The sequence below is a fragment of the Rattus norvegicus genome, chromosome 17, assembly GCF_036323735.1.
Source record: "Rattus norvegicus strain BN/NHsdMcwi chromosome 17, GRCr8, whole genome shotgun sequence".
Lineage (NCBI taxonomy): Eukaryota > Metazoa > Chordata > Mammalia > Rodentia > Muridae > Rattus > Rattus norvegicus.
Window position 1 is genome coordinate 54,381,057 of NC_086035.1, and position 24,599 is coordinate 54,405,655.

The 24,599-nt window shown below is 42.8% G+C and overlaps 1 protein-coding gene across 1 annotated transcript in view; it reads right to left on the reverse strand.

Annotated features, from left to right (window-relative positions):
- The window catches only part of Gli3 (GLI family zinc finger 3), a 271,135-nt gene extending 246,993 nt beyond the window's left edge, over window positions 1–24,142 (reverse strand). Inside the window, exons 1-2 of the mRNA NM_080405.2 lie at window positions 23,968–24,142; window positions 10,056–10,220 (exon numbers count right to left, since the gene is read on the reverse strand). Coding sequence (NP_536330.2) covers window positions 10,056–10,179 — 124 coding nt within the window. The 5' untranslated portion in view covers window positions 10,180–10,220; window positions 23,968–24,142. The remainder of the gene's footprint in view (window positions 1–10,055; window positions 10,221–23,967) is intronic.
- Window positions 24,143–24,599: the final 457 nt, after the last annotated feature.

Here is a 24,599-nt window from a genome sequence, read left to right on the forward strand (position 1 = left end):
ACACACACACACACACGTTATAAGCAAGCACATACTCAAGAACCCTTGACAGCTTACCACCAACCGTGGAAGGCAGCAGTAACCTTTAACAATAGTGAAGATTCTCCACTCTCATTTCTCTCTTCTTTCGTAGGTATCAATGCTTTCAAAAAACAGCCCCTTCCCTTATGGTTTCAGTCCCTGCAGTAGGTGGGGCTAAGCCAGTGGCTACAGAGTAGTTGTGAGCAGTTCCACTGAGACCTCTTGCTCTCCCGGGGCTCCCTTTAGAGCTGCATCCTCCCCACTGTACATGTCCCCCCGGACATCAAATGTATCTAGTTTTAATTGTAAAGATATAGTCACACAAGAAAAGAAGCTAACCTCTCAAAGGGCAGGGCCACGGATGTAGCTCTGTGGTCCACTTTAGCAATGTTTCTGGTTAAATGCTAGTAATCCTAAGTAAACCTAATGGCAGACACAAATGAATTTGAATTTATAAGAAAATGCCAAATTCTCTAGAACTTCTGGTCCTAATCAATCACTGGAGATCAGTGACATCATTGATGCCTTTGATCACAGATCCTCTTTCAAGCTGGGATGGGCTGCATTGATCCTTGCTGGCACAGAGAAAGGAGAAACACCTAGGAGTGAAACCCACTGTGAAACCGGAGAAGTCCCAGCATCCCTTCCCCTCCTTCAGGACAGACAGAAAGGACATTCCAGGGCTGCCCAACCCCAAACAATGGAGCGCCCTCATTAAATCCTAATTCCCTCTGACTAGGACTCTCAGAGTGCTTTAAGAGAGGAAGGGATGATAAGCTACTTTTCTTTCAAAGAGTTAAGGTTATGAACCCTAGGCTTCATCGTCTTAACTGCTAATACACCTAAGGAGGACTATCCCTCAAGCTCTCCTGTGGAGGAGGTGTCCTGGGGAAATGTGTTTGCCACTTTGCCCATCTCAAAGCACTTGTTATATAACAAGAACTTCCATCGCTACTTAAAGACTGCATTTTGTGAAAACAGTACTGTTTCTAATTTGCTCTATCTTAAATTTTTTACATAACGAATTGTTTATTAATTCTACATGAGTCAAAGAGAAAGCTCTTGATCAAACAGAAAGCTCTTGAATACAGTGTTGGTTTATAATTTCTATACTTGAGCTGCTGTCTAATTGCCCCCATCCAAAATACTTCCTGTGGAAAGGAAAAGTTAACTGCCCTTACTATGTAGAGCCAGCTCGCTGATGTTTGTTCCTCTCCCACCCTTGTTTGTAATTCAGTCTAATTGAGCTTCAGAGATTCTAGTGGAATGTAGTTTATTAGCTCCCTCATCAGTGATCAATGATTTCATTAATAAGACAGATAACAAAACTGTCATATCATCGGCACTGTTATGAAAGATGAGCCTAGCTTCCTGCTCCATTTTCCAAGGTCTAGAGTTCTCTGTGGCAGCTCTGAGTCCATTCAATATTTTCCAACGACAGAGAAAAGTGAAAATCCATTTTGAAACCAATTTCAATTAGGATCCAGAAGCTGTTATCACAGATGTCGCAGAATGGGCCCGTAAGTGGAAATGTCGCCTATCCATTCTGAAATGAAACCTTATCAGGAGCTACAAAGATGGCTGGGGACAGCCTATCTGTAAATTACTTTTCGTCCTGTGTTAACTCAGCCTTAGCTCTGTCACATGGAATTCTTTCTATCCACTAGTAATAATCTAGTGACTAAGTAGACACAGCACCCCGATAAAGTCAGGCAGGGCTGCCCTCTTAAGCATGGCACAAATGCACACAAACTTAGGCTTGCAGGTCTGCAAAACAATAGGCATGCTTTCATTGGTAGAATTCAAAGTTTATTAAGGGAAATAAAAGAGGCCGATCTCCACCCATTGCATTCCTCTTGATTTTTCAATTGCAAACTCCAAGTCTCCGTTATTTCATTAATGCAGCACCCAAGTCAGGAGGCTTTTCTCTGGCATCTTACAGACTCCTTTTAGCAAATTATCCCATGACGGCGGATTTATTCAGTCAAAGACCTCGGACTTTGAGAGGCAACAAAAGAATCAAGAGACTTTCTGGTCCACCTGCCTGGCGGATGATGAGGCAAGGGAAAGTCTCCCCCAGAGAAACCAATCAAACCATTGTGTGGCACAGTCAGACCTTTTCAGCTGTCAAGCCGGAGAGCGGAGAGAGATGAAAAGAACAGGGATGGAGCTACCATTTACAGAACCATGTGGGAATGGTCTCCGAAGATTTCATAATTAGGATGGAACTCAACTTTCTACAGCTGAAGGGGAAAAGAAGAAAGAAGAAAGAGACCAAGAAGAGGAAAAAGCCAAAGACGGGGGGGTGGGGGGGTAGGAAAAAATTGCAGGCTAAGGGATAACTTTATATAAAAATGTGCCTACCTGAGATGCAGTCCTATCTATAAAAGCAAAGGAGAAGAAGCTTCCAGAAATAAAAAAGGAGTGGTGGGGGTGGGAAGAAAGAGAGGAACAGATTAGTCTTCTGACTTAGCAAAGACTTTTCTATTTTTCCTCTAGGTTGTAGCTGTGTTAAATATTAAGACTCTAATTTTCTCATGCAAATAATTCACAGTAACAAAAACAACAACAAAAAATCCTTGTCAACATGGCTGCCAGTAGTTTTCAATAAAAAAATGCAATTTTAAATTGCTCCAAAATATACCTTGTCTTTATTCTTTAAAAAAAAAAAAAAAGTCAAGCTGACAGATACCAGAAAGTGTGTTTCACAACAGTTTGCAAGAACTTCTTAGCTCTGTTAAAATTATATGTGAAAAAAAATTAGGAAGAGTAAATTTTACCCACAGGCCTAAAAGGCAGCCTTTGTAAAAAAAAAAATAAAGAAAAAGAAAAAGAAAACATGAAGAAAGATAATCTCCAACAACTACCGCAGTTTCTAGCCTTCCTATCACTGCCAGTGACTCCACCAAATGCATTCACTGGGAAGTTGACTTTAAAGTCCAAATATATATTCAAATTTAAAAGAGGGGACACTATTCTGCCTTGACCGTGATCATGTTTAATTACCTGGATTTGTCCAAGTCATTGAAGGGATCACCTCAAAGACTTATTTTTACCACTTAAGAATGGAGGGAGCATGGCTAAGCGGGAGCAGGTGTGTTGGAAGTGCATCTGTGCACACAGTGGGATTGTGTGGCACCACCCTGCCTCCTGCAAGCTTCTAGGAAATGAAACCACCCCTGCCTGGCTGCAGGGTCAGAGTACTGGGAGGTGGGAGGCCACTAACCACCTTCCAGGGGGACTTTTCCTCCCACAATTGGCCTCCTGCCCATTGAGCTGCCACTATTTGGTGGTTGTTTCTGATTCTGACCAGTGTGTTTCTGCATTATGAAATTCCACACCGCTTGATCACAGCAGTCACAGGCAACCCGGGACTTTCAGAGAGCAGACACATGCCATGCTCTTTATTCTACAAAGGTGCCAGAATTAGGCAAGATGGTGGTGGTATCTGCTCTATAGCAACCTGATTGTCTAGAAGTTGCTATTTTTTTAGAAGAAATTGAATACTGAAACTCAAATTCGGGAGGACTTATTTTTACTGCAGCATCTCAGTACAAAACCAGATTCCATCTGATACTCTCATCGAGTATTTACAAATGAGCACTTCATCCATTAAACATGGGGCAGCATTGGTACCAGCAACTTAAAGGCACAGTCTCTGCCCTTGGTTGCCACTATCCACTGACCTGCTAGTTCAGAGCCCTGTGACCACCTATCTGGAATGAATGCAGAAAATACTGGCTGATTCTCTAAATCAGATGGAAATTTAGCCATTGCTAGATTACTAACAAACGATACTGCATTACCACATTGAAAGGATTAAGATAAAATTTATCAGTGAATTAAATTCTGCCAAATTAGACCTGGTCAGTTAGTATCCATCTAGGGATCCACAGTGACAGTCAGAAAGCACGTAGCCTTAGCCCAAGATCACATGAGATTTTTTTCTGGCAAGGCTAAAGTTTAAACTTTGGCTTTAAGAGACACATCAATATTAAGTGTCCTCACATACATGCTCCCTGTCTCTTTTCTGCAGGTCTGGCAGGTCTAGAAAATGACATCCCCATATTATCCCCATGTCTTCTTGGCCATAAACACTGTATGCGCTGAGGAAAGGTATAGAGGAGAGTGAGGCAGATAAACGAGGTGCTATTCTACAAGAGTTGAATCAACACTTAAAGTTACATGTTAATAGAAGGACAAAGGACACACATCATACATAGGTATACATACATAGAACACAGGACTTTAAGGATAGTGATGCTACTCTATAGGAACCGCAATGGTGGATACACTGTATGCACTTATCAAAACCCACTTTTTATGGCTAAGTACATTATCTTTCCTGCAAGCATTCAGGATTGAAACCTCTCAGTCACTTCTGATTCCCTCCCTCTCCCGTGCTCTTGTGAACCCCAATGCAAACTACGGACTTTAGTCAGTTCATCACTTCTAACAGACAACACATAATGCGAGATATTAGTAAGAAGAGAAAGGGAAGGGACCTTCTGCTCAAGTTTTCAATGAGGCTAAAACCACTCTAACATACAAAGTTTATTAATTAAAATAATAATGATAAATTAAAATTTTAAAAAGTATTATGCAATTTCCAAGAGGATTAAAAAAATAGACAGAGAAACTGAGAACATACACTGGCAAACTGACAGCAAACGCAGGGCGATATTAGCAAACTCTGGGTCTGTGGACAAGTACAGGAGCAAAGCAAGGAGCCCTTACACTTAATCAATGAGCAGATCAGAGCCAGGTTGCTGTCAGATTTTAGAAGATATCTACACATTAAGTTAATGGCTCTGAGCTTCATCCTGTAGGCAGCTATGAGTCACTGAAGATTCCAGAACAGGGGCTTAACAGCAAGAATTACAACACTGTTCATCTGGCAGGAGCATGTGCCGAGCACGAGAAGTTCAAGGCGGTGAGCAGAAGGCCACTAGAACCACCATGGTATAGGACAGTGAGGATGAAAGGGGTGATGTAGTGTGGTGGGTTGCAGGAAAATGGGTGAATGACCAGAATGAAGTCTAATAGGAGCATGAGCCTGGAAGGAGGGATCAAAAAGTGACAACAAGGTTTCCAGACTAGAAAATATAGTTAACTAACACAGAAACCAGAGTAGCTCAGGGATAAGTAGCTTTGGAGCTAAAGGCAGAGTTGCTATGAGAAGATTATTTATCACCATTTAGTTGGTTTTTTTTTTAAGTTCTTCAAGTAGAATAAATAAAATGTCACTCATTCAGTGCAAGCCACACTGCAAGCTGGCATGACATTCAGAAAGGGGTGCCTCACCCCAGAAAACAATGAGGAGAAACGAACACACACATACTTCCAATGCAACATGCACCATCAGCACGACCAGTTTTCAAGAGTTAAGAAATCTAAATGAACCTTCTTAAAGTTGTGTTCTCACAAAACCATCATCTTCCCTCTGCTCTGAATTAGGGAAAGAGGGCAAAGACCGCTGTTACTTTGTTCTTTTATCCATCCTTCCTCAAGATAAGCAGGCTTCCTTAGATTGTGACTCACAAATCTTCCTGGACCCAGCAAGTTCATCATCACTTTTGCCAAACACTTTCCCTCTCTTCTGAAAACCTGGGCAAATGATGTGGATCAGAAGGGATAAAGGCTCTTGCTGCCAGGACTGATGAAATGAATTTAATCCCTGGAGCCAACATGGTGGAATGAGAGAATTTCTCCTGATAAGTTCTTGAGAAGTAGATGTAATTATTCCCGTGCTAAGAAGACGAGAAAACCCAGACACTAAGAGATGAATCACTCCTCACTCACACACCTAGCACTTGGCATCGCAAAAACTCAACCCAATCTTTCAGACCCAAAGCCTGCATGTGCTCATAAGAGCCCCATAACGTACAATGAAAAGTACCTGAAAGCCCTTCCATCCACCTTATGTGGGCCAAGAAGTGTGATGTGGGAAGCAAAGAAAGGTAAAGAAATCTAAAACCCAAACGCTAAAGTTTGCCTGGAGTAAACTACTCATATGCAGTATGGAATAAATCTATTCATATGCAGACTCTCACACTGAGAAAAGTGTGAGACAAGATGAGGACCAGAAGGTATGTGGACAGCAACAATGTATTTCAAGATTTCAACACAAGTACAAGCGATCTCGAATCCTAGTCATAAATCCAACAGACATGACACACATTAATACCTGTGTGCTGAACTGTTTAAAAGCATAAGCCTCAAAGACTTTTAAGCAAAAGGCAGACAAAAGAAACAAAAGCACAGAGAATGTCCCATCATACGTTTCCCACCTCATCACCACTGGGTAAATTTCTGCTTTCTATCAACTTATGAAATATCTATTTAGAAAGTAATGAATCATGCAAAAACAGAGCATGAAGGCATTTACTGAGAGCTTACCTTATTAACAGACTTGGACACAGTCAAGCCAGTATAAGGCCTAATACCTCTAAATGTACACATTATATATGAAAACCATCCTGTTAGCTGTCAAGAACAATCTCTTAAGTCACAACTGCACTTAAAAAACATTCAGAAGACTAAAAGCCATCACTTGTGTCACTTCCTTCTCATGAAGAGCAGCACTAAATGCTTAAAGCTGAAGATGTGCACACAGGAACCTCTGCACACAATGTGGTTCCTGTGCAGAGACAGCTGGAGGCTGTGCATGCACACGTGGATCTGGAACTGCTACACAGATCTAATTTGACTTGGTTTCTTTCCCCCAACGCAGGATTTAGAGCACAACTTTTCACTCATGTTATTTTAAATTTCAATCTCATGTAACAAATGTTTATTTACAGTGTTCTTTAAGGTTTTTGAACCATACATTTTGGCTGTGTCTCTACGTATGTTTAAACAAAATTCTAGGAGCAGATACTCAATTGAGAGAAGCAAGAAAACAGACCTGTAAGAACACGCAGTGGAATGTGCGTGGTTTGGCTGGGATGTTCACAATCAAGGACAAATTATACTTCATAATGACTAGAAAGGTTAATTAAGTCACCCCAACCAATAGCTTCACCAATAACAAAACTTTTCTATTTATTTACTTTGAATCACAAAATGGTTAGAATCTAAAATATACTTTACATTCATTTGGTTCATACATCCTGATATCTGAGCTAAACCTTTTAACGGTCTGGTTACAAACTCTGTCAGAGCAATTGTAAGGCAAGTATAACCTCTGGGAACTGGTAGACTGCTGTGCCTCCTATTGCGGTATCTTAATGATTCCAATTATTGTGATGGCTTCAGTGTATGTATTTAGGCACTTCTAAACTGTAGAGAAAGGAGTAGGTGGATAGACAGACTGAGGAGTGGACAGTCACAATAATGTCCACCACAGGCCAGCACACACAGAGCACCAATCTCTACAAGGCTGCCTGCCAAAAGCTCTAACCCAAGCAGCACTGGATGAAAGTCCAAACACTGATCTGCATAACACCAAGGCAGAGCTTGAAGGGAAGAAAACACAGGAGCAGGGAGGAGCAAGCAATACAGAGACAATGATCCCAGCCATCGAGCCTTACCACAATCATGCACAGTAAAGAGACCTAACCTACTTAGATGTAAACTGCAGAACTCTATAGGAAAAGATCACTGTAATTATTAGCATTCACATAAACAAAGGAAAAAGGACACTCTCCTGTCTTGTCACCACATAGCCCAAACAGACCTCGAACTCACAATTCTCCTGCCTCAGCCTCCAAAACGCAGTGATTCCAAACAGGAGCCACTATGCTTGGCTTCACTAGCCTTTCTTCCTTTATTGTTTATCGTGATTTAAATGCATTTGCTTGTTTTCCTGGTGTCAAATCTATTAGGTGGAAACCCAGTTTCAGAAAAAAATATTTCCATTTTTTTGTTTGTTTGTTTCATTGAGTTTCCTATTGTGCCCCAAATGAAAAGCAATGAATTCCTTAGAAGAACAGGAATTCTGAAAAATGACTCTGAGACAGATCTCATTCAGACATGTGCCCCATGAACGTGACTGGTGAGTATTTACATCCGTAGGGGACAGGATTTGTGCACGTTTAGACAGGTTGTGGGCCTCAAGGGTACAGGCTGATCAGGTTAGGAAGGCAAGAGTGTGAGTGCTTTAGCACACAGGCCTATGACTATGTCAAGTACAGCACTAGCTTCAGGATGGTCTTTTCTCTGGCTAGCTTCTGGTCAGGGCCTCCAGGTCAGCACTGGGTTCAGGTTGGTAACGATACATTCATCTTCAACGTAGTTATGAGGAGAACTTGTGGTCTGAGACTGATTGATGACAAGCTGGGAGCAATGGAGAAGCCATGGAGATGTGTTTCAGGGTGGGAGCAAGATCCAGAGACAGCATCTTCCGCACGAAGACCACTAAAGATGCTCTACTGGGACTCACAAGGCAGCGGCTTCTAACAGCCCAGATGTTGCAACAGCATCCTCTACCCACCTGCACTGTCTTTGCACTAGGAAACACCCACATACATAGCTGCACACTCACATCCCTAATCATATACCTTGAAGATTAACAATATTATTGTTTCTGTGAATTTTAATCATATAAAGTACTTATTCTTATAAAATTAGTATTACAACCACCAAATAACTAGCACTTTACATATTGTTCTTACTTATTCTTATAAGATTAGTATTAAAACCATCAAACAACTAGCACTTTACATATTGTTCCTACTTATAACATGATAAATTAGCCTAACATTTATAAGCTCCAGAAAAACAAAGAATCCAAGGTAGCATGTTTTTAAAGTAGAATATGCTTTTCATGACACTAGAAAACAGAACACGCATACTCAGACTGTGTTAAATAAGCTTGAGCACTGGGTTTAAATGCCATAAATACAGGGAACAATACAGACAAATTTTTATACACATGCAGGTAAAGTGAATCCATTTTTTTTTAACTCAGACATAAATATATCCCCCTAGAGCTCAATGGAAACCTGGGATTATTGGCCTGTGAGACTGACAGCTAACTCCCTCCTCCTGGCACAGTATAAAGTTATGTCAAAACCCTGATGATAAAAGGGTTGCAGACCTGGGCACCACACAGATGGCACAGAGCCAGACTCCTCAGGAGCAACTGTCCTCGGAGTTACAGTTAACTTCCCAATCAAGCTTACTCTTCAATTGCACATTTAAACCCATAGTAAGTCAACCTAGTAAATTCTTTCTTGGAACACAGGAATTATAAAACCACAGAGAAGCGGCCAGAAGGTCAGCTTGGGCAGACCAGGCAGCCAGGTCACACAGGAGCAGAATGAGGACACTGGGCCAACTTCTCCTTCTTAAGGGTACACAGAAAGGCAGAGTGCAATACCGAGAGAGGAGGCATGCCTGAAATCTACAAAATTCAAAGACACTGACGGCCTACCTGGGGAACGCCTGGAAGGGAAGAGAGCGTCTCCACAAACCTTCAGCCCGGTTTTCCTAGGTGAGGGAGGCTGGATTCTATATTCAGTACTCTGGGTTTGAACTGAAATACTGCTCAATACTTTGCTTAAAGTGTAAAAATAAATGTTGACTCTGTGCTGTATCTGAAATCAATTAAATTAATTAAATTTACAAAACCAACAGTGAAGTTCATGGACTTAAGATGGACTTAAAACTTCAGCTGTTAGGCTTTAAAAATCCTCTCCAATAGACAACTTTAAGTTTGGGGCGGGAGAAATCCAGCCACACAGAGACGACGTCTGCATTATTTTCACTACTGTAGACATTCCATGTGAAACTTAAAGCATTCCAAATCCTTACCAGACCAATCAAGATGATTTCCAAAAAGCCAAAAGAGGAACTTCTTTTAATACATAACCTACCCCAATTTATATTTCGAAGTAGACGCTGGAGAAACCAAGCAGCTTGAATGCTAAGACAAAGATTACTAAAGTATACCCACCCCATACACCATCCTCTGACCCATGTGAACCTCTCACAGAAGAATCACTGGTCCAGGCGTGGCTATTCAGCTCAGGGGATGCAGAGAACACAGCAGTGACTGCAGTTTAGCTGCTGGGAGCTGTGGGGCTACTCACCATTTGAAGTGGTACTGGAGGCCACGGCCTTCTCACTGACATCTGTTCTTGTGGGACACTTCGCAATGGAACTTTCAGCTTTCTTCCTCTCAGTTGTCGTCGAGCTGTGGGACTGGGCCTCCATAATGTCTGCTCATTACTTCAGCTTGTTTCTCAAAGGAATCCCTATAAAACACCACAGTGCCATCAAATTCCCAAAATGGCAAAAGAAACCTTTACACAAAGGCCCTTCTGCATCTTCTGCCTGAGGAGAACCTAAAGGTCTAGCAAAACCTGATGGACATTTCTCCAAAGACTTTTCTGGCAAAAATATTCTGTAGCTATATTAAGAAGCCAGTCAAAGTCACACGCAGCTGAGTTTTCGGATTTCTTAAGTGACCCCAGGCTTTGCTATCTGCAAAGGAAAACAGAACAGCTCATAATGAACAAGTTTCCCAGTTCCTCCTGAGCACTGGTTATCAAATGATCTAAACCAGTGGCTCTCAACCTTCCTAACGCTGAGACCCTCTGATACAGTCCATTATGTGGTGGTGACCCCAACCATAAAATCATTTTTGTTGCTACTCCGTAGCTGTAATTATGCTATGGTTATGAATCCTAGTGTAAAAATTTTTGGAGACAGAAGTGTGCCGAAAGGGTTGTAACGCAGAGGTTAAAGAACAATGAATTCTAAATACTTTGATTTTCAATTGTCTACAGTACAAAAACCAAGTGTCACATTACTCTTTTAAGCCATGTCTGTTCATTTTTCTTCTGGTGGTCAACTTTATAGGAAGGGACACTGAGAGAACTTCTAAGTCAGAAGAAAGTTTGTAGTTACTAATTAGACATCTTCAAAGGCAAGTAGCAAGCCTACCCAGGGCCCTCAGTGTGCGGCAACTCGGCCAGTACAGTCTGATTTCTACTTCTTCTATAAGACACTGGATTACCATGCACTTCTGAACCTAACAGCATCCAGACAAACTGTGTACATTACATTTTCCGAAAGGGAAAAACATTAATTCATTTGGGTTAATTTCCTAACAAGACAATTTATCATTCTACCATAAAAGCCAGACAAAAGGTGAGGACAGCATAGGCTGGGATCACTTACAGAACATGAAAACTCAGCTACAGGCACAGGCAGGTCACCTGTGCTTCACTAGCTTCACTCATGGGGCAAGAGCCCCAACTCATCACTCGCATTAGCACATCCTTTCTTTACAGAATACTTGTACCTACAAGGAATACAAAGATGAAAAGGCCACTCTCGGGTATGTTTTCCTCGAGCTCTCTAGACTGCAACCCCCACTGTAGGCTCTTCATGTGTCCAGTCATCTGCTTATGTTTCTACGTGCAGCAGATACCACAATGTTCAATCAGAACAGTGATTACTGATATAAAATAAAGAGCTGTTTAACTGGCGAAAGGGCCAATGCCAGAGATGTACATTTAGTCAGCTTTAACTCACACTCTTTAATGGACAACAGATGCCCCTTCACCAGGAACTCAAGCCATTCGGTTATGGCTTCAGAGCCAAAGGCTGCACACATAATAACAGCAGGGCACTGGCTATTCCACTGACGTCCATCTTTTCCTAGAATGTCTACTGTCATTCACTCTAAACTATAATTTTGTAGAATAAACAGAAACAGGATGTACTTATTAAACTAACTGTAAGACCCACTCTGAATTAAGAAGCATATTCAGAGCACACAGTGAAAACCAAAAATAAAACAGCGACAGTCCTCACAGCCTGATTGTGGTTCCTGGAACCTACAAGATGTAAGGAGGTAAATCAACTCCCACAAGTCATCCTGAACTCCACATGCCACACAGTAACATCAATAGTAACACTAAAAAATAAAAATCTCTTTAAAGAACTAACCTCTCTCCAAATTTATTTTATTGTTTAAAGTGAGGTCTTAGTACACAGTCCAGCCTGGCCTCAAACTCTCAATACTCCTTCCTCAACCTGCACTCAGCTTTAAACATCATTTTTAAAGTATATCACAAGGCTTGGGGTAGGGTGACAATTCCAGCACTCGAGAGGCAAAAGCAGGAGAGTTCCTGTGAGTTCCCGGTCAGCCTGGTCTACAAACAGAATTCCAGGCCATCTAGAGCTACACAGTGACACACTCTCTCCAAAGTCAAAACAGAGACGGAGCATAAGAACTCAATCCATATCACTCCCACTCCAAAAGAGTTTCCCTGAACAACCGTTACTACCCAGACTGCTGTATGCTTGCTAACAGATCTGACTTTCCAGTTCTATTTCTCTATTTCTTACACAATGCATCAGCCATGGACAATGGCACCCAAGAGCCTGTATTTGAAGCAGCACTAACAGTCAAGGTCACTGTGGCTTCCCAGTAACTTTTCTATACATTTATATTTGTCCATGAATGCATCCACGAGAGGACCTCAATTATATTCATAACTATAGAATGAATGGAGTGTATTCCAGACCACTGAATTTACAGCCCAGAGAACCTATCCCAACTCCGACTGCAATGACAAAGAACTGTGTTTGAGAACTCTTTGCTGAACATACAACTCGTGTTCCCTCTAGACCGGAAGCCTCATGAGGAGTAGACTTCTATCTTCTCAATGACTAAATCAAAGACAAACGCTTACTTGGTAAATACAGGTTCACATCAGGGACCTCTCGATCTCTAACTCTGCTGTGTCTTGAATTTCAAACATCCTTGTGCTAGTTACATACACCATCCTCTACACTAAACGTTTCATTGAAAACTGGCGATACTATAAAAGCTAAAAATTTTGCCAGGAATTCTTAATCAAAGCTCCCAATTCAGATAGCACAATCATCTCCTCCAAAACCGATAAACAGTTTTATTAGCTGAGTTGGGGCAGTCTACTAAGTTTAAACTGCAAAGTGGAACTATAACATAGAAAGGAAACAGACAGCATCTCATCAAGAGAGAATGTTCCCAGTAAGAACCAACAAGTCGGGCTGAAGGGATGGCTCAGTGGTTAAGATCACCGACTGCTCTTCCAGAGGTCCTGAGTTCAATTCCCAGCAACCACATGGTGGCTCACAACCATCTGTAATGGATCCAATTCTCTCTTCTGGTGTGTCTGAAGAAAGTGACAGTGAACTCACATAAAATAAATAAATAAATCTTTAAAAAAAAAAAGAACCAATAAGTCACTTAAGTTCCTTGGTAAAACTGAATTTTATGCAGTTTTTGGGTACCCCTTAAGGCAACATTTTAACAAAACAACTCACCCTCCCAGAATTCATCACAGCAGAGAAAGGCTCAAGTGCCAAGAGGCACCACCTGAAAGCTACTAATTAATGGTCTTGGAAATACTAATTCCTACCCCTGTTTCAAGTAGAGTTTTTTTTAAACTAGGCCCTTGGTAACTTAAGAGTCTACCCCCTTCTTCTATTTTGACAACTTATTTTTGGATCTCATTAATTAGCAACTAATTATTTAAGTGTAGTCAATGCTCAATGCGGGGCTATAACGTGGCACCTTGCCAAGGCAGACATCTGCTTCCTGTATAACATGGTGAGTTATATCAGCTTATTTTACTGATAAAAACACAATTTTATCCTTGTCACAAAGAGAAAGCTTTAACACCAGGGATGCCCACACCTCACATAACTGTTGAAATGGTGACTGTTTCTCCCTTCAGGGTGGCTTTTTCATGGGACATTAAGAGATTTGGAAACACAGACCATAGTTGACCTGGCTGGAATGGTAAATTGTGACAAGCTGAAGCATCACCCCATACCACTGAGAGCCTAAACTACCTTAATCAATTATATATATATAATTTATTATGTTATATAATTTATTATGTTATTAATTTAGACTGTAAGAATTAAGGGAAGGGATGAATTTCACTTCACTCCAAATTCTTCTCTCTGTAGAACACATGCTCCTATTTTTCAGATATGAATGAAATCAGGACTTTCCTCCAGAGGCAGTTCCCCTTCAGTGTTTTACCACTGAGACACTGCATGCAGGACTGCAGGAGAAAACCACTTGGCTTCTTTATTTTCTCCTTTTCTCTTCTTTTCTTTTCTTTCTTCCTTTTGATTTTTCTTTCTTTCTTGGGGGATGGGGGATGGGATCCTAAGTCTGAATCCTAGCAAGAAAGGTACAGGCCAACCAGCTGCCCAGGAAGCCTGCAACTAGTATTTGCCTCCTGAGGGCTTAAGTTCCACAGGTAAAAAAGAAGGCTAAAAGCTCCTTCCTGTAGGCAAAACAACCAAATCTTTTTTCATTCTACTACGCCAAATCTTTGTTAATTTCCCAGAGGTCAAAGTCCAGAGCACAATTAATTTCAGACCGTTTTCTACATCTACTCTCTCCCCTTCTAGCAATTTGCCTTCTAAGTACATCTTTTTTAAATTCCAAATGTGAACCTACCTCAACCTCCCCTAAACCTGTTTCAACCTCCCCTAAAACTACTATAAATGTTTTCTGAAGCCACCAGGAAAAACACTTGTAGCGGATATTCACTCTGAAAGTGACTGGATTGGAGGTAACATTTACCAAAATGAAGAATTTGGGAGGTGAGGGAACATTAGGTTTTCAAAGCACTGTCACACAAATGTCCCATTGACTATGGGGGTTTTATTGAGCAGGCTGTGGTTGCTGCAGTTTAGTTTGAAAGCCCCCCTTTTTTTGTCGGGTTTCTGGTCCTGACACCTCAGACTGGAGCCCTCATACCTCCAACCACTGGGTCTTAACCACTGAGTCTTAATTCCTGTTCACCCACTGTTCTCCAGAGCCTCGCTGGCCAATGGTGTTGGCCAACAGAGATTACCCTGTCCCTCTCTCATGAGCTTCAATCCCTAGGATCCACTTCTGAACCACTGCAGCCTTGAAGGCTCTCAAGCCAGAAAGAGGTGAGGGAGGTGCTGCAGGTCAGGTAACTTCCTGAAAGGCCATGAGGAGATTGGTCCAGCAGTTCACCCCAATGTTTCTGTAAGCCATACAGTTGGGTATCCCTTATCAACGTGGGTCAGATTAGTCATCCTGCTCTTCAGGAATATTTGTAGGCATTTGCAAATTCTCTGTACAGTTGGGTCAGAAAAATGTCCAACAGTCATTTGGAAGGGGGACTGTTTGTTACATCCATGTAGTCTGAACCAGCCAAATTCAAATAGGTATGACAGTATGTGCGTGCGTGCAAATTCTAATATCATAAAACACTGGGGAACAGTTGAAAATTCTGCAAGCAAACAAATATGTTCATTCACAAAAATGTCTACTGTCTATCAACTTGGCCCACTTCCCAGGCTGCTATAAATAGATGCAGGTGGTGAGAATGGTCAAGTCAGGCACATGGCCTCACTGTCTCTCAGAAAACCTTCCATGAGATGCAGCCTTCACCACCACAGACACTCCCTGTCATAGTCAAGAATTCTGTTTTTAATCCCAATTCTTAAAACCTACACAAACTAGCCTCTCCCCTTGGTGGTTCTCTGTGACAACATCTCCAAATTGTAGGTATTAAGGATTTCCAGAGGAAAGTACCAGTGCTAACCACAGCAAAGTTTAAAGTGGCATTTCTCCTGAAGGAATAAACTGGCTGTAGTCTACAGTGGGTTGAAGCTGTTGCTGTCACAGACTGGCAGTGCTCTTTCCAAACAGTCAATATCTATTTTCTTGAAATCCACTTTATTTTGCTGTTAAGATACCTGAACTTTGGCAGTAACTCTGATTTTGTTGTTGTTATTGTTTTGTTGTTTGTTTTGTTTTGTTTTAATGCACTTAAAGATTCAAGACAACTAAGCAGAACTAGATTGATGATAATCTGATCCATTTTTCATACATTAGAACATCTATAGCCCCAATGAGACCAGAAGGAAAGTCATTTTAAGGATACAGGCAGTACTCAGAGCAGGTCTAATGTGAGAAATTACAGCCTGTAGTTCAAGAATCTGCTGCTCCAGGAGAATAAGGCTTTTATGCAACCTGCCTGTACACTGTTAAGCTGAATGGTCTCCCTCACATGTTAATGGTTCAAAAATCCACAATGAAGTGGGCTGAGAAGGAATTCTGGGGGCAGCCTTTCCTGCAGCTATCACAGAAGAGTGATAGCTCTCTCAAAGCCTACTACGAGGACATCAGCTGCTACTTCATGGAAAGAGGAACCATGTCCCCTTTAAATAGGAAAAAAAATCCTATTTAATATTTATATCCTCCTGGAGCTATTAAATAACCCATTTCCTAAAGAAAATAATTTCGTCACAGAGAGAACTTTTTTCCCCAACATGAAGAACAAAGCTAATACTGATTTTTAAACTTTCTGATCAGTTTTGGAAGTGAGAAATTGTCTTGAGGTTCAATAAGCAAAATGCAAAAAAATTTAGCCCATTTCTTGTAATCACACATGGAAAAGAAACTTAAGAGGTCTATAATGTGCTTGAGGTTTTCTTCTGTTCAAAATATCTTTCTGAACCTAAAATCAATTAGTTATGCACAACCTCTGTGCCACACCGACAATTCCCAAGGTTTCTCGGCTTTCCTTCACTTCCTGCCTGTACCACCGTAGGTCTCTGCAGAAGAGGAAGCCCGACGTCAGTTCCTAATGAAATCTCCATTTAACTTTAACTACAGCATCTTTAATACACAGTTATCTCACCTTTATAGAATTATTTTCCCAAGGTAAAGAAAGTAAAAAACCTCATCTGTGAATAAGAAAACTGAACTCTATCCAAGCTGCCTGCTGGAAAACCAAGAGGTCCCCCAAATCTGCAGTTTATTATTCCCGTCTTCCGTCCTTACACTTCTGATGCTTCTGATTGTAGCTAAACAGCATTTTGACAGACATCCCAAAACAGAATTGCTCTATGAGGAAAATAATTGCCTGGATCCAGTGAACTTGGCTTTCATAGATTAGCTTTATCTAAACTTTTTGGAAAAAATATACATTTAAAATCAATCACCGAGGGAGGGAAATATTCAACATGAAAGAAATCATTGTTATTGCACTTAAAATCAAAAGATGACATGACTGTGCCTTTTCTGGTGTTGATGTAAGAGAAACGATCAGGAGCTTCCTGCTCAGCTGCCAGAGGTATTTTATAACAAACGTCTGAGGGGAGAATGAGGTCTAATACTCAGTGCCACCTCTGAGCTTCCCACAGCTCTTACTACTCAAGACTCCCGTGCTCTGGGTGGCCCTTGCATGAGGGACAGCAGATGTCATCAGAGAAACAGTGGTGGTGGAAAGCAAACTGACACCTTAACTTCCTGTGCATTAGCTGGATCCAGAAAGAAAACCAGATTGGACCTTCTACATTAGTCTATAAATACAGTCCACAAACAGTCTTCCCACTACATCCATATATATCATAAAAGTGTGAGTGCCTCACTGAGATGTGAAAGGATTAAGCATGTTTTCATAGCAGCAGAAAAAAGCCCGCTATTCACACAGAACTTATATAACTTACAGTGCCTAGCATCCTCTATCCTTACAATAAAGCTTAAGGAGATAGGCTGCATCTATGAATAATAATTAACCTGTTTGTTGCTGCTATGGTTTGAAACATGTTCTCACACTATAGGCCAGGCAGCCTAGAATCGATAATAAAGCCCAGGCTTATCTGAAACTTGTGACAATCCTCCTGCCTCTGCCTTCCAAATGTTAGGACTACAGGCATGAACTATCACACCAGGCCACCAACTGGCTATTGAATCACACAAGTGAAACTTATAATTACAATCAGCCCCAGGTAAGCTACAAATACTCAGCTCGTTTTTCAGGCAATACTATTCCCCTCACTTTACTCTCCTAATATTTAACATTTTGATAGTTAAATCTTAATAGCAACTTTAAAAGTCAGGTTTTCAAATTTTAAGGATTTTCAGATGCAGGGTCTACTTTGTAACCCATGGGCCACTTATCCTGTAAACTTTCTTACTCAAACAATATTCTCCAGCTTACTCATCCTTCAGTCTTTAGACATACAAGACTGTCAGTGTAGCCTGCATCAACTGCTACCGACTCCCTCAGTGAGACTCTTGGGTGTGGAATTCCGTTTGAGCATTCACAGTTCCAACAGCAGGACCTATCCTGCAGTGGCATGGCTGATGCACATGTCTAGCCAGCGGAGCCCAGGGCTCCACATATCTCAGTCATTCAAAGCTTCTGCATGAGGTTTCTCCACACACTAATAAATCTTTGGACTAACTTACTCTTTAAAAAAAAATCACAAAATGTAATCAGTAACAAGGTTTAATTGTCTCCTTCCTTCATTAATAAAATTTGAATTTATCTTTTACCTAATTGGTGAGTTTTCGACCTTTTTTAAAATGACAGTCTATAACATAAAACACTTGTCTTGTTGGGCATTTTATTGAACCTTCAGAAAAATCTGCTTTAAAAATAAGCAAATATGCTATATATTTTGAAGTTACTTCAACAGGGATTTAAGAATGGCACTTATCTCTTATAGCTGAATTAATTCTAGAACATAAAATTTACACAAGAAAACAAATGTGCTATGCTGCCCCAGCTCTCCCCTCCACAGCAAAGCAAACACCCTCTAAATGGCTCAGGACTACAACCAATCCAATTTTCTTCAGGTACAATTTAAATGTATATTGCAGGCTACAACAAAATCATGGTAGGATGCCAACAGGGTCCTTAAGAAAGTTTTCTAAATCACTGGAAAGGAGCTTTGAAAGAAACCAAGGATTACAGTCAGCTAGAAGGGGGAGAGGGGACTTACCTCAAACCAGCCAAGCGGAAATCAGAGCAGTAATTCTACAAGTCGACAGAGTACACTTTCAAAGCTGTAATAGTGTGAAGAAGTGCTGGGCAGCATGGCCTGAAGGCAGCACTAATACACTGATGACTAATGGCTGGGCTAAGGCAGACAATGAATTTGGGGCTTGAAAACGAACAGAAACCATGCAGCACTTTGACAAATGGGCTTTCACAATTTCATTCATTGAATAACCTTTAAACACAAAATTGGCTTGGGTTCTCTTGGGAATGATATGACATGTTGCTGGACAATGATGTAAGTATTTTCTTTTTTAATTATGACTCAAACACAAAGTGCTAGCGTGCCATATAAGAGGATATAGCTTACAGACACCACAGAGGCAGACATAGAACTCAATACAATATTGCCTTTCAGGAGGGGGGCCCCATGTCCCAGTGCCACCTTATTAACTATGTAATGGCTTTTTCATTCAGCTTCTTTAGAAAGCCATAGATTTTCTGAGACATTTTGTCGGGTTGAAATATACACAACCAGAACAAAAACCACTTTCAGGTGAAACACACATGTGCATGCACACACACACACATACAGTGGCAGCTAAGAAATATGTAGAAAACTACTGTGCATTTAGTATTTCAAATGGAAAAAGCCTACTTTTCAGGGGTTAGACAAAGCGAAAGTGTGGGAAAACAATGCAGACAACAAAGTTTCCAAACAAATGAGCTCATAAAAACACTCCAAACACAGCTTCTTTCCAACAGCTCCTCCCACTTTCCTGACATAATTAGCTTTTCAGTTTAAAAATAATAAATTTAGCAATGTTTAAAGAGTGGATGAAGCATGTAAAGAATCTCTAAATTAGCAAGGACCACTTACTTCAGACAGCATAGCCTTCAACAGGCCCTAAAAACTTAAGAAAAGGATCCAAGACAGGAAGCTTAGTGAGCTCATAAACCCGTTGCTGGAACAAGGAAACACATAGCATATTTAATCTGCAAACTGTGAGAGTCCACAGTGACTTCAGCAAGATCTGAGGCATGCCCTCAAGGTTTGCTGGGATCTGGGATTAGGGGTTGATAAGAACCTCTACTGCCCATGGACATGTTTTTCTTCTGCAGTTAAACACAAATGCATGGAGACGTTTGACTGCTGCTTGGCGTTACAGCTCGGGTTATATAAAAGCTTTTGCAGCTCCTTTTGCTGTCAATATATCAAAGTTTAAAAAAAAATCATCAAAGTGTGAAATTTCATTTAAAGTCTTCACCATCTACAGCTCTATTTCACAGGCCCATCAAATAAAAGTAAAGATGAAAAATACACTGAAAAGTACTTGAGAAAGTTTGGAGAGTGCTGGGCCCTGTTGCCGTTTATTGTCTGCCTCTATTTGCTTTGAGAGTAGAACAGATCAATTTCCATGTAGAAAACTGACAATGTGAAGTAAAGAGCAGCAGCTTCTCCCAGGCTTTAATGAGAAGACAACCTGAAATCATTATTAGAGAACCTTTTGTTTAACAAACACATGTATGTGTTTGCTCTGTAGCCATTTCAGCCTTTGATTGCCTCTTGATAGAAAAGCTGGCAGAAAATTCCTTGAATTTTCCAAAGCAAATCAGACCAACCTCAGAATATGAATGCCAGAACTAAAACCTCCTTCAAAGAACTCTTCAGCTGGGGATTTACAACGATTGCAGAGAGAAGAAAAGTCTGACTTTTAAGATAATCTACTATCATCTAAAAGCATTAACATTCCATTACTAAGGTTTTCCTGAACATTTCATGACTCACTGATTCGCGTCTTCGAGACTGATTTTTCTTAGAACACTGCTGTCTCCATATAAGTGAGCCCATACAACGGTGAGCATTAAAGTGTTTCCTTTCATAAGCTTCCAAAGTGTCCTCAGAAATCAGGGAGGGGAATGCAGCAAGCAGGATGCCTTAGAGGGGACTCACTTCTAAATGCCTGAGCCCAGAGGAAGTCTGTAACTCTTGCAGCATCCAGGTAATTAAGAAAACTTCACTGGCTTTAAAGCACAGGAGAGTCCAACTTTTAGGCTTTAGAATCCAATTGTTAAATTAACAATTCTTTCATTAAGTAACTAATGAAGTAACTCAACAGAGCCATTTTTCATCAATGCTGAATTTTCTCCTTTCTGTCTGTTGTCTTTTGCAAAACAGATATACAATAAAAACTGCATGCATACCAGAGTTCAATCAGGAGTACAAGCATGGAAAAAGCAAGGGGAATTAGTAGGCATCTGAGCCTAAACCTGCCAGTCTATTAGCAATAAAGCAATCTATACCTTTTAAAGTGTTTCTGCCTGAGTGAAATTTCAGCAGACACTTCTCACATTGAACTTATTCATGCATCTGAACCAAAGCTTCCCTAGGCTGACTTTAAGAATTACGTACCCTGAAAGGATCTCCCCTTAGGCGGAGAGTTTCTAATTAAATAGCTTTTAGTGTAAAATAAACTCTCTGCTCTGTATAAATATGCAATTTCAGCTAATTTAAATGTTATTTCATGTTTGTTTTAAGGTCTGACTATAATCTAACTGGCCACAGAGCTTGTGGACCAGATTGTTAAAGCCAATATTTCCTAACATAAACAAATTCTGTAGATACTCTGCAAGGTTTACATTGTTAAAACCAATCACCACTGCTTTAATATGTCCTCTCAACTGAAATACTGCGCTGCCTTAGAAAAATGAAGTGATTCTGAGGTTATTTCACTATTTTAAAACATAGCATTTTCCTGCTTCAAAATAATCTTGACACATGTAATTAAGAAACTGTCAGACTATTATTAATTTTTAATTTAAAACCCAAATGAAATAATTACAGGAATCAATCAATAAGGCACCTATTCAAATTACAGAGCAATTACATAAATACTCAAAATTAATACTTTAGGCCAGTTCCTAAAGAATTCAGTCTATAACTCGTGAAGACATCAAACAGTACAAGCTTGTGACATGTGAATGAAGGAAGGGTTTCCTCTAAAATAGACTAAAATGAGATTATTTCAGATTGCACGGCACAGTTCTCCTCCCCCAGCCATGCCCAATGCTCTCAAGTTGCAAGTCTTTTCTTGAAGTTATTTCCACCATACACATATTCCAGGAATAAGAAAGAACGAACGAGAGAAAGAAAGAAAGAAAGAAAGAAAGAAAGAAAGAAAGAAAGAGAGAGAGAGAGAGAGAGAGAGAGAGAGAAAGAAAGAAAGAAAGAAAGAAAGAAAGAAAGAAAGAAAGAAAGAAAGAAAGCCTGCCTCATCTAAATTCTGCATAAAATCGTTTCGAAGAGGGGGGACCTGATCACTTGAGTGTTCACCAGAGTGCGCATACTGGGCTGTGAAAAGCTGTAATTGAGGAGGAGAAGGAGAGGAAAAGAAGGGCACGAGGTGTTTGGGGAACTAATAATACCAGAGAGGTTAATGGCACTGCCCCTGTATTTGCACAGCAGCCGGCCCTCCATACCTCGACTAAAGGGTTCTTTTACTTGAGGACGACAGTCCATCATTTCAAACTGAAGTGGCAGCTGGAAAATGTGGAACAGCTGGCACAGAGCTGGGAGAAAATGTTTTACATAAATATATGTACATATAAACTGGCAGAGGGCCATGAGCACTGTACCCAAGGCCAGAATCTACAACCAAGTTGGGGGAGGAGGGAGGGTAAACGCGGTGCAGGAAACTTCCTAAGTGGTCTTAACACACACAGCCAAGAAAGCAGGGGGGTGGGGGGGTTACGGCTTGGTACTCAAAAAGTTGCACTCCAAGACACAGGCACAGAGTTCACAGAAGGATACTAAGTTCATCAAAGGATAATAAGCAAAGGCCGGGCCAAGTGTGAGGGCATGTGACCATCTGCTGAAAAGTCGCCTCACCAACTATTCAAGTGTATGATCAATATTAACTCCGCCACATCCTCAGGCCCCGCTGCAACTCCAGAAAGTAAGTATCCCCAGCAGAGTAGAGTGAACCATACCCAACTCTGCACTGTGCAAGGTCGGCCTCTTAAGTGATTGGCGCAAGGGCCACGGCTACTTTTCTTTCTTTCTCTTTTCTTTCTTTTTGCTCTACCTCTGAAAAGGAAGAGACAGAGTTCCAAATCACGCACAGATGGTACAACTTTCACTTTTCCTCTCCCACCGCGGAGGCGCGCCCTCCATCCGCTCATCCCGCACTCCCACCCTCAGAAGTGAAGGCGGGACCCAGGAGAGCCGGGTAGCGGCGGCTCGGCGCATCCCAGGAGGTGCGCGCAAGCCGAACTGCGGCTTGCCGGGGCGCGAGGACCAGCAGCAGCTCCGGGCTCCCCCAGCTCTGCACAGCACTTGGTGAGGAGTAGGCGCGGGCGCCGCCGCTGAAAACTTGGTACGCGTGCCCAGGAGCAGGAGTTCTGTAGTCCGGACCGCCGAGACCAGACCCCGAGAGCGCGGGAAGGCGCGAGCGCACGGAGGCCACTCCGACGCCGCCAGAAGGCTCGACAGGGCGGGCTGCGGGGCCCCGCAAAACAAAGAACTTCAGGCGGGACGTACCTGCGGCTTTGGCTGTCAGGTCCCAAATTCACAGACCCGCGCCAGCGGAGCGGCGGGCGGCTCGGGCTACCGTGGATGGCCCGACTGAGCGCAATGTGCGGTCGCGGCAGGCATGGTGTGGCGCGGGCCGGCGGCCGGGCGAGCGGGAGCAGAGGGGAGCGGCGGGCGGGCGGACGAGTGTGCGGGCGCCGGCGGCGCGGCCCGGTCCGCTCCCTCCCGCCGCTGCAGCCCGCGCATCAGTTTCAGGGATCCTGTAATCTGATCCCTCTGAGTCACCGGCCCTGAGTGACAGTTCTGATTTGGTTCAACCTCGGGTGGGAGGAGAAAAGAGAAAGAAAGGAGCCCCCGACCGTCTAGTCGACTTTCAACGACTCGGGCCCATCCAGGCCGAGCGCCCCGGTTGCAAAAGTTGAGCTCCGCCGCGCGCGCCCTTCGCGCTCTCCTCCGCGCGCTCCTGCGCTCCTCCTCTTCCCCGCCCTCCTTCCCCAAGTTTTCACAGATGTGGTCTGACTCTCCTCTCCTTCCCGGCTCCTTCTTCCCTCGCGCGCCCCCACCCCCGCCCGTCCCTCTAATTTCCGCCACTCCGGGGAGCACTGGGGGACGCGCCGAGCAGCGGGACGCCGCCGCCGCAGGGGGCGAAGTTGGTTAAAAACTTGGGAGTACTGCTCGCCTTACTTTGCTTTCCCGCTCCTTCCAGGCCGCGCCCAGTGGGGTCCCGCTCCGCGCGCGGATCCCAGTGCGCTGCGCTGCGCTGCGGGCGGCACTGAGGCCGCGCGTCGGGCCGGGCAGGGCTGGCGGGAGCAGCCGGGAGCCACGCGCTCCACCGCCTCCGCCCCTCCCGGGTCCTCACACAGACACATCCAGGCCTGCTCCTCCTCTTCCCCCTCCTTGACCCCGCGCCCGCGCGGCGCGCCAGGCCCCACCCACCCGGCTGGAGGAAGGGGCCCGCGGGTGATGTCACCCGAGCCCTCCAGGCCTGTGCTCCCGCGCAGCCGAGCAGCCGGGGCTCGCGCGCTGCCGGGCGCTTTGCCCATGCCTTCTCTCTTCGCTTTCCCCCAACCCCGCTTTCGGGTTGGACTTTCCTTCCTTCTCTAGAGACCTCTCAGATCACTACTGCCCCACCCCCGCACACCTCCTGGTACTTTTCCCTAGGCCAAGCCTGAAACTTCCTCTCGCGGGATGGTGCTTTTGAAAGTTGAGGACTTTCCTCCCCGTCGCCTTCAACTCCTTTTGGAAAGTCTCATCACACAGCCTGCTGTCCCCATGGGCCACTTCGCAAAGGGCACAAAGACCGGAGCTGAGAGCCC